Genomic DNA, 14,830 nt, shown 5'->3' on the forward strand with positions numbered 1-14,830 from the left:
AAACCAAGCCCAAGAACCGGTAGGGGAGCCACGCTTTGGGGAAGGTACAAGGCTGTGACTGGTACAAGACTGTCATGCCCGAGGCTAAGAAACAGGATTGGCGGGGAGGGCAGCCTGGTTGCTGTTAAAGGAATACCCCAGCCAAACTCTGCCAAAAAACAAGCTGTCATGCCTGGTAGAATACAAACCAAAGGCTGTCTGAAAAGAAATGAGGCTGAGGTATGGGGCTGGTTCTAGGTGAGCTATGAGAGTAGCTATGGGAAGAACACTGGGTTCTGAGGGACGAGGAGGAAGAGGGAGAGGAAGAGACCTCATTACTGAGAAAGGAACAAGTGAGGGTGAGCAGAACACAGCTGATGACAGTGGGCCAGCCGACCCTGAGAGGAAGCACCAGAAGAGCCCGGACCCCGTGGTTAAACCTGGTTTGAAATCCTGGCTCTGCCTTGGGCATATCAGTGCATTTCTCTGGACCCAGTGCCTTCATCTGTGAGATGGTGACAGTCACCCTTGTCTCACAGAGTCACTATGAGAAAATTGCACAGGAGGGTGCCTGGCACCACACCTGGCAGATGGGGCAATTGCTGCATTTTCAGACAGTTATTTGGCGAGGACTAAAATCATTCAAGAACTGCAGATAATACTGGGCCCATGCTGTATAAACATATCGTTGACAAGACCCACCCTCACTAAGCAAAGGGATATAGTTTTCTTATTGCACTTGGTGCAAAACCAGTGTCAAAAAGGAACTAGGATATACACTTCAAATTACTCTACAGCCTCAGTCTGGTTTAGCTCTCGAGAAGACCTCAAAATACTCTGCAAATAAAGTATTATTGAAGTGGCTACTAAGGACTGTATAAACAAAAAAACCATTTTTGGAAACAACTCCGTGGTCACTCATCATACTCTCATCATTTATTACATGCTTACCACATGTCAGCATAGGGCAAGAGTACACAGGAGACACACACACACACATGCGCACACACATGAAATACATTCTTCATTCAGTGTCTTACAAACTAATTGAAGAACAAGACCCAAACTCTACAGCCTAGTTCTAGACCACAGCATAGAAGCACATGGTATCTCAAAGAATTTCTAAATTACAGAAAGGATGTCTCCAGGTATTGGAGGAAAGCTGGTCTGTAGAGGAGATGCATTCCCAGCTGGGGCTTGAAGGACTGACTGCAGCAGGAGGGAGAGAGAGGCACTTATGTGGGACTGCAAGATTAGCACCGAGGGGCTTCATTTGCAGGGGCCCCGAATGATGCAGCTGAACTGGTGACACTGGGTTGGGGTGCAGTAAGAGATGAAGACAAACAGGACTGAGGAGAAGGGAGAAGGCAGGATCTGAAAACGGTGAGAGTTTGGCCTCAATCCAGTCAGAGACCAATTCAGAGCTGACCTAAGGCCTTGAGTATGGAAAGAGGAGACCCTGAGAAATGGCCTGTAAAGACTCTGAATAGGGGCTGAAATATAGATAAAAATTAATTATCAAGTCACTGATACACCAAAATTTGGTAGTAACAAGTCAGCTCTTGTTTGGAGATGAATGCAAACATTCACAAGCACCTCCCAAAATGTTTCATCTCACCTGTCTGTCCATCTCATGAAGTCGATATTCAATAGCCCTCTCCACATACTCCTTTCGGTTGGAAAATGTGAGTGGGATACTATTTCCACCAGGGATTATGGGAACCATCTTGCCATCAGCACTTTGGCCAACAAAAGAATCGAGAGGAATCATCTAAGGATAGGAAAAAAAAATTTTACCTCATGCTAGAAATAACAAAAAGCACATTACACACACAAAATATACCAAAACAGTAGCAACATCAAGATTTGTAAGGATGAAAACAAGACAGTGGAGAAAGCTGCTCAGGCTGCTTGATCAGCAGGGAATGTGCTCACTCATCTGGCTGTAGTTAAAAATGAGCCTGAATTTTAATTCCCGCAAACCAGGTTTGATGAAGTCTGGCCACTGAGGGCCTCCCTCTCTGCCGTGGCTCCCTCAGTCCTCCATTCCAACAGACAAGGAATGGGGGAAGGGGACGGACAGAGCAGCTGGGTGCTGGAGCTACTACACTGCGGGGTTGGCCTACCAGTGGCAGCCACGGCGCACGCTAAGGTTCAGCCGGTGGAAGGCCATAGCTGAATTTGACACAGAAAAATTCTAGCCAACATCAGCAAAAACATGGACAGGCCAGGATTTACCTCATGGAAACTCTCCTCAGTAATCCCACTGTCTTCAATGTGAAGAATGCTGTTGAGAGTCTGCACACAGAGCAGGTCCACCTCCTCCAGGTCTTCCAGGCTGAGTGGGACACAGCACAGCTGCTTCCACACCAGAGGCGCCAAGTGGAGGTCCAGAGGCTTCTTTGTGCGAATGGCAACGCCCATTAAAATTCCCAAGAACTTAAACTGCATTAGGTGCTCATCAAGGCAGGCGGAGGGGTTAAAAAGGAACCTGTAGAATTAAAGAAAATATTTCAAACAGAACTACATCCTTATTCCCATTAGAAATAAGTTACCAAACAACTACAGCATTAGTCCAGACCTGTGCTGTCCAGTACAGTAGTCACTAGTCACCTGTGGCTATTTAAATGAACTTTAAAATTCAGTTATTCAGTTACTCTAACCAGTCTGAGTGTTCAACAGCCTGTGGCTGCGGTGTTAGATAGCACAGGGACCATATCTTGAACTACTTTTAGAAAAACCATAAAAGGGGAAGTGACTGATCTACTACTCCTAAGGTGCCTGCTCCAGGATGCCCTATATCCTAAAATCATTTCATTTATCATTTACAAGTCCATGAGGCAAGATCCAAAATTCAAAAAAATACAGGAGTAATGTATAATTGCAAATACTAAGTGCTGTGACTTGATGGCATATCAAAGCTTTTTAATGAATTCTGATGCAGAGAAGTCCTTGAGGGGAAGCCATGTGCGCCTTCAGAAACACAGGAATCATCAGGTTTCATTACAAATCTGACTTTCCTTGACCCCTCTATATTATCACTGAGTTGTTCCCATTACAAATAGCATGTCTTGATGGAAGCCTGTTTCCTTATCTGTGAAAAGGGAATAACAACAGTTCCTACTCTTTGGGTTATAATGAAGACTCAGTGGGATAATACATGGAAAGCACTAGAACAGTGCCTGGCACATCACTCAGTAACTGTGGGCTATCATCACCATCTTTATTATAGACTGTTATTCAATAAACACTTGCTGATTGCTTACCTGTCCCTATTGTAGCCCACTTCTGCAGTAGCATTGGGAGAGGGTATAAGAAGGTCAACAATACCAGTTTCAAGTTCCTATAGAAAAAAAACAAACAATTCTTCAGGAAATGACAATCAATGCCTCAAGAGAATGAACCAATCCCATTAAAGATCATACTGAAAAGAGAATATCTTGAATTTATAATGCAATGTGACAATCAGACATCTTTATAATTTTTTTGTGGTTTCAGTTTAAAATGAAATGAGGAACTCCCCATGTAGAGAATACCCTGCTATATGCAGAACTAAGATGAAAAAGTCAATCCAGGGCAGGAGTTATGGTAACTGTGAGCAGAAGACAGTGGTATTCAAATAGACTGAATACACGAGAGCAAAGTGTTACTTCAGTTCCAGGACTTATCAGAAAAATCCTGACACTAGGCAAAGCTGGGAAGGTCAGAGCTGTTCTGGAAGCAAAGCTGCCACTGTAGATCTTATAAGAACTGGTCCAAACTCTTCCGACTTTTTCTCTAATTCCCTGGAGCCTGGCAGTTATACTTTGTTCTAAAACATCAGAATAAAGTGGAGCATATGGGTGGTCCTGGATTTGTCTGTTACATAAATGTAAATATGTGTCACTGTTTCCTCTGCCAATATGATAGCACAACAAATGGTGAGTCACTGGTAGATGGCTAAGCACTGACAATTATTTGGTAAAGTATCTTAACAAAGCATTTCATAAACCCTTGTTATAATTCACCTATACATCATTACAAGCATGATTTTATATGTGTCACAAATGCAACCTGGCTACATTTATAAAAACATGCCAGACAGAGTAATCACAGGAAAGAGTAAAATAGCCACCAGCTGAGCAGACAACTCATCTGGGAACTGTATACTAATATACCTGGCACATCTCTGTGATTGTGTCATCAAACACTCCTCCAGCGTCATCAGCCCCCTCTCCAACCAGCTTAACCTTCCACGCTCGGGAGGGCAGACGGAGGTCTGATGCATTCAGTTTAACTACTTGTCTTGCTATTTGGACGAAGATAGGCTTACACTTCCGTCCTCTTTAAAAGAAGGGAAAACAGAATGAACTACAGCTCTCACCAACTTCCCCAAGTCACCACAAAGGTCACTAGAAGATATCTTCCCATCAGTGAACGAATAGGCCAGCTCAACAACAGCTAAGCCCTGTGCTAGGCCCACCGTGACCACACTGGGAACGAATTTAAGTACTGCTATCCTGTATTTACAAAGGAGGAAGCCAGGGCTCACAGACACCAGGTAGTAAAAATGTTCATCTAAAAAAAATGCTAGTAGTTAGTGAGACATACACACGTATGCTAACCTGGTTGATATCCTCTTTACAGTAATTTGAGGCCCATAGTTTTTGCCTTGAACCATGGTTTTCCCTATGGAGCGCACCATCGGGAGGGTGTAGACTCTTGGGGCTAACAAAGGCCGAAGCTGTCCCTGTACAATGCCCCATGTCCCAGCATTATAATGAGATGTACCATTCTGTAAGAGAAAGAAAGCTTATCTACCAGAAATAGTATAGTCCAAAGCTTAAGAGAAATAACATTCCTCACTTTTAGAACCTTATTCTTTTTTGAAATGCACTTTAAAAGCATACACCTGTGTATTAGTAACTTTTTAAAAATAGTTTTTCTAAAAAATACATGATTATTGTTTTTAAAAACTTGGAAAATACAAAAAAGGACACACACATGAATACAAATGAAAGCATCAATAATCATACCATATGGAGATGGCCCCATTAACACTTTCATCTATTTCCTTCCCGTTCCCTTCCGTGTGTGTACACATACAGTTCTCCCATTGGTGAGATCCTACCATTCACACAATTCTCCCCTCAGCTTTTCTCACTTAACTTTGTGTCATAAACATTTCCCCTGCTAATCAGTTTGCTAAAATCCTGCCTAGTGCTGCACAGTATCCTGTTGGTTTGCTGATCACTTATTTCTAACAATGATTTGTTAAATCTCTCATATGCTCCATGACTGGTTTTCCAAATAATTTTTGACTAAGTTTTAGAAGCTGATATGTATTTTGGCAGGCATGCCTACACATTAAACAAACACACATAGCCAGTTTGCTTTCATTCTAAATTACTAGTGTCCTACAAAGACAGTCATATGAATCAAATTTCCTTTATCTCTCTAACCTACCCCTCCATAGGACCCAGAATGCTTGTTTGTAAGCAGAGTAAGAAGGCCCCTAAATGTCTCAGTCTCACTAATAGAACCACCTTGCTAACACCTTTGAGTACTTAAGCTTTGAAATCATATATTGGATTTGTAGAAAATACAAGCTTAGCCATTCATATGTTCTTGAGCTTTAGACAAACAAAAACACAGAAGACTACTTTGTGTCTAGCAGACGATTATCAGTATCTGGACTGTCCCTAAACCAGCAATAAAATGGGAACAGAGTTGTTGCCTTTGCTACATCTCTTGTATCCTCAGAGTAAAAAGGGAAGAATTTTCCAAAGGCTGAGAGAAAGGCCCAAGGACGAATGAGCACATCCCAGGCACTGCTTCCCAAGCCAGCATGTTACCTGGTTGTTGGGGCTGAGGTTCAGTAGCCTCCAGGACGAGTACATGAGGTCAGAGAAGTGGTAAAGCAGCCGGAGCCTGGCCCGTGCGGTGTGAATGCTCACGTCCCTCAGTAGCCCGTACTGGGGAGGCACTGCATCGGGCAGGCCCAGCTGCAGTGGGACTGACACACCTGCTCAGGGAGCAAACAGACACTTGTAAAGGAAAATGGATTACTTTTAGCGCTTTGCAAATTTTCAAACACACAGAGAAACTGAGATAAGTGTACAATGAACATCCATCCCCACCATCTAAATTCTAATTAATATTTTGCTACATTTGCTTTATCACATATTTATCAATTCCTCTATCCATCAATTCATCTTAAATTTCTGATACACTTGTGTTGGTTTTTAAAACATCTTTTTTATTTATCATTATTTCTCCTTAGTTTCCCTTTTAACCATGGGACTTAAAACAATTCCATCACACACACACACACACACACACACACACACACACACACAAAGAAAAAACAAATTCTTCCTTCATATTCAATAATTATCATCTTCCAAATAACAGAAGGTGTGGGCCAGGACCAGGTAGGTAGTTCTGGAAAATGGAAATGGGTATAACTTAGCAGAGCCACTTCCCACATTCACTAGGGATCTGACAGAAAGTGACCATGACAGAATGAAAGATATGGGTACATGAGTCATGAAAGCTTTTTACTGTAAGAATAAGCTCTGTAGAAGCAAAGACTACAAAGACTGTATTCATGGTAAACTCTTATAAACACACAAAGGAGTAAAAACAAGATACTCAACTTAATGGAGTTTCCTGTAAATGAAGGTTTATACAGCTTAATTTCCAGAGGTATTTCATTACTATTAATAAAAGCTAACATTTTCTGAGTACTTCTATGTGCCTGGCACTACTCTAAGAGCTTCACACAAATTGAATCATTTACTCCTGTAGCTCTTTACGATTATTACCCTCATTTTTACAGATAAGAAAACTGAATCTCAAGATCACTCAGCTCTTAAGTGGAGAAGTCAGGATTCAATGTAGGCAATGTGGTTCCAGGATTTGAACCTTTAACCACCACACTGTATAGTCCTGAAGTAGAAACGACTCCCTCTGGAAGCTGAAGAGGCCCCTAAGTACCTAAAATTGTCAGTGTGTGGGTGGCACTGTTCATTCTGGACTTTGTTCATGAGAAACCATTGCCTGCTTGTTTGGAATCTACTTGGCAATCCTTCCTTGCTCCCTCAGGGTATCTAAGAGAAAAAAATCTCTATGGGGAGTCTTTCCCAAGGGTCTGTGGCTAAGAAGTACAGAGGTTAGCAAAAGGGAAAAAAGAATGTTGAGCTCCCAGACAGAAGGTCATTTCAGGGAAATTCTAATGCCTTAGACACCAGAGGATGGTAGAAAGAAAGAGCGTGAGGCCCTGGGAAAGAAACAGCCCATATTTGAAGACATGCCTAAGAAGGGGTAAGTGCCACACTTAAGGCAATAGTACGTTTGTGAGGAATGGAAGATGGATCCAGTCTGGCAGAGTGCACAGGAGGATGCTAAGTACACAAATATGCATCTTATTTTCTTTACATCTTTTTGTCAGTCTATAAGGATTTCATCATCAATTAAAAGGAAAAGAAACTACAAAAAGGTAAAAACAGCCTATAAATCCTGCTACACACTGAGTAAAATGGCAACAGTTTTTTTTTGCTGAGCCAATGCACAGACACCATCACATCTCAAATGGTTACCTGACGTGAAGAATTTGACAAATGGTCTTAGGGCTTTTAATCTTTACTGATAACAGTAAGCCTTAGAAAGCTACAATTCATCACTTCTTTTATAACAACAACAAAAATACTTAGTTGCTCCTCTAAAATTATACATTTTTGTTTGCCTACATATGTTTTCTTCTTTTGGATATGTTACTGCTTCGTAAGTAAGTCTGCAGGAGAATCACTTGCTATGGAAGTATTTACACTGCCAATAACAAAGAATGGGAGAAGGTTTGATGGTTTCAGAATGATGCCTGGATGCAGTTTGAAACTGGCAAGCAGACAGTGCAGCTGGGTACTGCTGAGAGAGAAGCTGCAGAAGCCTGGGTATTTCAACCCTTACCTGGTGCTCTTGGTGGGACAGATGGTGCAGTCCAGGCTGCACTGTGGCAGCGGCCAGCTGAGATCTGCCGGATGTTTTTCCCTTGCAGAACTGTTACCAGGGTAGGTTCTCGAATGTGATTGGTGTGGCCTAAGCCAAGCTGGGAACAAATTACAAATACATAGAGATTCAGTTAGAAAGTGGAAGAGAGGAAGCCAAGATGGTGAAATTTGTCTTAGATGGTAACAAATATGAATAAGTTAATATCTGTATGAAGTAACAGTGTTAAAATACTGAAATTAATTCTGATTTTTTTCTATTAGGATGGTCTTCACAGCTCACACTGTTTCCTAAAAACTAGAAAGCAATAAGGCCATTCCAAGTCTAGCAGATGAATCTTAGTGGCTGAACACATTCTTGGATTCCACTTCTGGAGAGGAAATAAATTCTTGGAAAGTTAAAAAAAAATAACAGAATGATCTATAGAGCTTTTTACTTGAAACACAGTGACTTCTGATTTTTAACATGGATTGACTATCTAACAATAAATAACAATTATGAAAACATATACAGAAGCAAGTTCTCATCACCAGATCCTGTTCTTAGGTCTGACTGGAACACCCAGTATTTCAGCAGCTAAGCACCTCAACATCATTAGGGAGAATCATGTCAAGGCCCTACCAGGGACCTCCCAAAGGTGTCTTCAGTATCAACCTTCCTCTCATTAAAACAGTGTGCAACCACAAAAATGAGCAGCTTTGTCATCTATTAATATAGTGATAAGGAGACCACAAAGCCAAGTTGGGGCTACTATGAATACAGAGGTTGAACCTGAGGGGCCCTGGTCTAGAGGCAGAGGGATCCAGACAGGATTTATGGAGGAAGGGGATGTGGTTCTAATATGTGGAGCCTAAAGCCACTGTATAAGTAACAGGCATCTCAGAAATCTCCCCCTAAAGTCTATCCCTCTGTCATATATAGGGTAGGTTAAACATATCAACCTCTTGAGTCTCCTCTCAACCACTCAGAAGATGTTTACTCTTTTGTATAATGGGGGTGACAAAGACTTCCTGCACAAACACAAATATACTTTGCACACCCTCATGTTATAAAATATGAAAGTATTGTTGTCTCATTCTTTCAATTTCCCAGATCAACTGATGCTCCTAGGGCCTAATCTCATGTATCACCATAGCAAAAATGATTGATGATGATGATGATAGCAGCAAATACTTAGAAAGTGCTGCTTTCTATATGCCAGGCACTTATATGTGTCGACACATACATATACAGTTGACTCTTGAAAAATGCAGGAATTAGGGGCACCAACACACAACCCTAAACAGTTGAAAATCTGCTTATAACTTTTGACTTCTAAAACTTAACTAGTAATAGTTTACTATTGACTGGAAGCCTTATCTATAACATAAATAGTCGATTAACACACATTTTGTATGTTATATGTATCATATACAGTATTTTTACAATAAAGTAAGCTAGAGAAAAGAAAATGTTCTTTTAAATTGTTGCAGATCTCCAAAACAATTTTCCAATATATTTATTGAAAAGAATCTGTGTAAGTGGATCCATGCAGTTCAAATCCAGTCAGGGTCAATTATACTCAGTTAATCTCCTTCATCACTTTGCTCTACTGTCAGATTTTTTTTTTTTTAAACCATGGTATACTTACTTGGCCACAATCAAGAGATATGAACAACTGGACTCACAAAATAGTCCCGTGCCAAAGTGATGTGCTTGAGGCACTGTGGTAGTTATTATGAGTTTCCTAGCTTATCCCTTTCCCAAATGAGGAACACCATCAGATTACTAGAATATGAGAGAGCAGCAAGTGAGATAAATATTTACCTGCCCTTCTGAATTGCTCCCCCAGGCATATACATCTCCATTTGATGCCAAAGCAAGTGTGTGCTCAGCTCCCACTGCTACGTCTTCAATGACCACTCCAGCCAGGACAGGGATTTGCTGTGGTCGATTGTGATTACGAGCACGACCCTCTGGCAAGCCTATCAAGCGATCTGAAAAAATAGCAAGAGGAAACATACGAATGGCACATGACAGTCCTTTTTTGTTTCCTAATGAATCAAAGAAATTTTATGGTGGAATGGCAATAACATGTATAACTATTGGGAAAAGCTGCTATTCTGGTGAGGTAAACTGGCTTCTGCGTGAATAAAGTTTGAAACTGTTTCTTTGAAAAATGTCACAGTCTCCATAGTCCTAAAAATAAATAAAATAAAATCTAAAATTAGTAGCTTATTTCAAACGAAGAGGCACCTCCAGAATCCTCGTATTTGAGAGGACTGCCACATAAGTTCACAAAGGCCCTAAAGTTCTTGAATTCTTAGAAAGACGCCAATCTGTCTCATCCTCAAACTTCCCTCTCCCCTTACTTTTACTGCCAAACTTCTCCAAAGTGCAAGCCAACTCTGCTGTTCCACATCCTCTAGGCCTGTTTGGCTGGGCCACCTTCTGTAGCCTAACTTCCATTCTTACCACGACACTGAAATGGTTCTCTCCAAAGCCATGAGGCAGCTCCTAACTGCCTAATGCATCAGTTTCTTCTCAAGCTCCAGTCCCCGGATTTCCACACAACCTGGTAACGTGGCCTCAGCTTCTCCTGCCCCTCAGAGACCGTACTATCTTGGCTCCCTGGTTACCTCTCTCTCTATTCCTTTCAAAGCCAATTCACCTAAGTCCTCTTCCTGTGCTCAACTGCCCTTCTCTCACATTCCCTAGAATCCTACCCTCTTCTTCTTTCATTTTATATTCTCTCCCAGCATTTCTTAGGGCCTATTAAGACAGCTTTAATTACTACCATTATGCAAACCTCCACCTCTATAATCAATATCTCAGGAGTTCCAGATACAAATCCCTGGTAACTTGCCAGGGATCTCCATACATTTATCTAGAGTCTATGGTCCCAATTCAGGATGACTAAAACTTAAGTTCCTCACCTCTTTCCCCCAAACCACCATCCTGTCCTCAGTCCAGAGGCATCTGTTCTTCCAAGACTAGAAACTTCACTTACGGATTATTTCTTTCCCACACACGTCTCAGGCACTACAACTTGCCAAGGAGTTCCACTTAAGAAAGTGAATATACTGCCAGAGAATCCTACTGTGGATGCTTGGATTATGAACCTACACAAGATTTGAGACCTGAATGCCTAGTCCCTGGAAGGGCTAGGGAGTGACGCAGGACCCAGAGGAGCTCTGGTGATCAAGGCAGTGTTTGCAGCAGCACGGCAGATGCAGCAGAAAAGAGGAGGGGAAGGGCTTTGGCATGAACTCTTCTAGCAAGAGTGCTCTGGAATGAGGGGTATCAATGGGGAGGAGAGTTTATCCTTAGGACACAGTTCATAGTTCATGAGAGAGGAACAGAACAGCAAGTAGCTTGTGAATGAAGGTCATTAGTGGCCACTCATCACCCAGAACAAAAAAATGACTCAATTTAGAGCACATTCCATAAAAGAGGCAGGCAGATGTTTCTATAACACATGTGTATACAAAATAAGCAATGTAATGCTTGGAAAACGTCTTACCTTGACCAAAGGTATACACATGACCATCTTTGGTCAATGCAACAGAAAACTGAGTTCCACAAGCAACCTTTTTTATTCCAATTCCACAAAGGACATCAACTTTCTGCAATAAAAAGTGTCAGGTACATACTATAAAAAGGTAAATAAAAGCACTCCTGAATTTGCCTACTGGCATGTCTAAATTCAAGGATTATCTTCCAATAAAAATACTAATAGTCATCTACCTGCTTCCACCCAAATCCACACTCCGAAATGTTATTTCCTCATACTGCTCTACAAACTACCTGAACTGGGGGGGGGGAAGGAATATGAGGGAGCAGGGGCCTTTAAAATCCCCAGGACCCCATGTTTCCAGGTGACACAGACCAAAGAGAATCCTATGGCTTTTTAAAGACCCCTGCAAAACCATGGGCTGCTCCCAGTTAGACCTTTCCTGCCTTCAGATGTGACAATAACTGCTTTATGTGTTCCCCAGAGAGGGCTCCTGTATCCCTAGCTGAATATTCATCAGCCTAGCTATCAACTTGTCATAGGCTATATATCATAGTGAATTTGGAGATGAATGTAAACTGAGTATCTGTAAATCATGTGCTTGTTACATGTGTTAGAAAAACCCACATAAAATAAATGTGCAGGAGGTCTTCGGCAGAACCAAGAAATCTAAGAATAATGTTAATAATAGTTTCATATTTATTTGCTTATATGCTTGGATTTCCTTTCTATTATTTTTTAAAAGGAGGTTCAGTGGTAATAATAAGCTGAAACGGCAACTGCAAGAAGAGGGTTACAAGATTGTTCATGGTCCCGCCATAAAACACCCTAGAGATATGTTTGCAACTACTTTTTCTCTACATGGGAAGTTGTCCTACATTGTTCAGCCTGTTTACAGAGACAGAGGCTTTTACTTGCTGAATTTTTACATCCAGTTTAGCAATTAATGGCTTATTTAAAATCAAGATCTGGAATACTGAACATTTAAGGATAAGCAACAGAAGTTTCTAAACTTCACTATGAATTACCCAAACTGGTAAAGGTAACTTATTTCCAACTAAAAAGAAGTACTGACATAGACGAAAATTACATTGTCTGGAACCATAAAGACAAACTGACCTGAGGTGAAGATTTTGCAGTAGAATTTCCCAAGCCAAGTTTCCCATAGTCACCATCTCCAAAAGCCCACACCATGGAGCCATCTGCTGATACTGCCAAAGTATGGTTTAAGCCACAAGCCACCTGGAGGAATAACAGGGTGTTCAGTAAGGCAAATCATAATGCCTAAACCTTAATACCTGTTTCTAGGATCCTTTTTTCCACTTCAGTGAAAAACCTGTCTATGTTCGAAATATTTTTAATGTTTTCAGGGTTTTCTATGCATGTTAATTAAAATGTGTCAACAAGAAAAAATTCCTCATGTCCACAAAAAACTAATTTTTCTTCAAAGTGAAATCCTTCAAATATTTGTGATATTTGAATATCAGAACCAGACAGCACAAAAGATAGGAAAAAGTACATATGACTCAAAAATACTCATCGACACCAGAGACAGTCTAAGGAATGATACAGAGAAAGATAAAAATATCTCATTTCCTTGTTAAAAGATAGTGTGCACAGGACAGGGACAATTATTATTTAGAAGCAGTAGCTACCAATGATGCTGCAATTCAGCATCTGCTTCCAGGCTACTGGACAGGAGTCACAAAAATATGTATTGTTAAAAGGTTTTATGTCTAGTTGTGTTGTAGGCAGGAATTTTAAAATATCCTGAATTAAGGCTTTCATTTGTTTGTCAAATATGACAAACAAACATACTGACTTACAGTGTGAATTTTCACATTGGGGAAAAAATGAAAAACTATCCATTAGGCCAAACAAAATGTACATGAAGATAAGTACAACTGGTGATTCTGGTCTTCCTGAGAGGACAACGTCTAAGCGCACACAGAGGAAATAAGAAACCATGATCAGACAGAACGCATTATTTGACTTATTCCGTGCCTCTCCAATCTGATATCCCTCCAGGGCAGTCACTCTCTCCGGAAGTTTTTTGTTAGAGGTGTTCCCAAGACCCAGACGACCGTAGTCACCATTCCCAAAGGTAAACAGTTTGCCATCTGAAGTTACCACGGCTGAATGCTTGAAGCCACAAGACATCTATAGGCAGAACCAAGGAGAAAAATAATTAAGAAGAAGATATACTAAGAAAGAAAGAAACCAGCCATTTTTGGTTATTAATATAGTAACAAACTTTATAAATAAACTTCACCAACAACTCAGGATCTTCAAAACCAATATATTTTATTTGCCCATGTGGCCCTTCTGCTCCTCCAAGTCTGATCTACCTCATCATCCTCAGGAGATCAAGCTAAACAGCACATCTTGTTTCTATTTTTCAGCTGTGAACAGATGACCTAGACTACATGAGATAATGAATGAGGAAATTCTCTGTAAACTCTAAGGTGCTATGCAATTTTACAGTATTGTTTTAGATCACTAATTGATTTTTCAGAAAATGTATATGAACTTAATCTTTTTTTTTTTTACCATAATTTTTTAACTTTGCTTTTTTTAAAAAATTGGAACATAGCTGATATACTGGCTTCAGATGTACAACATGGTGATTCAACAACTATGTACACCACTAAATGCTCACCACAGGTAAGTGCAGTTACATACGAACTCAACCTTTGTAACAATAATGACAGGCCGAGGGCAAAACTTTCCACTTATCACGGTAGGAAGAACTGTGGGGCTAAACCCCACTGTTATTTCTTCCGAGGACCTGGAGCACCTTAGCCTGGACCAACCAGCTGGCTGTCCATTCTAACACCAAAGCCCAAACTTCTGACAAGCTCAAGAATGAACCTGAACAACCCCAAACAGTGATCTCTTACCATAATTGTGTAACGTATTTGTACTATCATTTGCTGTTACCTAAATTTGAGAACCCTAGTCAACAACTAGTATGTTTACTTAAAGGCAAATGTATCCAGGTCTTGCCTGACCTGAACCACTTCTTCTCCTTGTAAGGCCTCGATCTGCCTGGGCCGCCGTTGCCTATCACTGTTCCCATGGCCGAGTTTGCCATAATCACCATCACCCCAGCTGAAGACCTCACCACTTTCAGTCAGGGCCATTGAATGCCCATCAGAACCACAGGAAGTCACAAGCTGAGTCACCACAAAACCTGGAACAACACAAGCCCACCAAGAGTCACTGGATGTTAAAACTCCCCTTTTTACTGGTAGCTGCTACAGAATACTCTTAACATACAAAAATACCAAAATGGCACTACAGAAATAAAAACAATTTCTTTAATTTTAAATCAAATTTTTAGTCATAACCTAACAAATCAGGAAAAGTCAC

General features: G+C 40.9%; 1 protein-coding gene across 1 annotated transcript in view; it reads right to left on the reverse strand.

Annotated features, from left to right (window-relative positions):
- HERC1 (HECT and RLD domain containing E3 ubiquitin protein ligase family member 1) overlaps positions 1-14,830 on the reverse strand; it is a 211,431-nt gene that overhangs the window by 4,326 nt on the left and 192,275 nt on the right. Inside the window, exons 65-76 of the mRNA XM_057488876.1 lie at positions 14,470-14,651; positions 13,463-13,618; positions 12,578-12,700; positions 11,468-11,570; positions 9,772-9,941; positions 7,927-8,065; positions 5,814-5,983; positions 4,584-4,753; positions 4,137-4,302; positions 3,246-3,322; positions 2,218-2,470; positions 1,598-1,750 (exon numbers count right to left, since the gene is read on the reverse strand). Of these exons, the coding sequence (XP_057344859.1) occupies positions 1,598-1,750; positions 2,218-2,470; positions 3,246-3,322; positions 4,137-4,302; positions 4,584-4,753; positions 5,814-5,983; positions 7,927-8,065; positions 9,772-9,941; positions 11,468-11,570; positions 12,578-12,700; positions 13,463-13,618; positions 14,470-14,651 (1,862 nt within the window). The remainder of the gene's footprint in view (positions 1-1,597; positions 1,751-2,217; positions 2,471-3,245; positions 3,323-4,136; positions 4,303-4,583; positions 4,754-5,813; positions 5,984-7,926; positions 8,066-9,771; positions 9,942-11,467; positions 11,571-12,577; positions 12,701-13,462; positions 13,619-14,469; positions 14,652-14,830) is intronic.

This window comes from Manis pentadactyla, chromosome 11 (assembly GCF_030020395.1).
Source record: "Manis pentadactyla isolate mManPen7 chromosome 11, mManPen7.hap1, whole genome shotgun sequence".
In the NCBI taxonomy this organism is placed as follows: Eukaryota; Metazoa; Chordata; class Mammalia; order Pholidota; family Manidae; genus Manis; species Manis pentadactyla.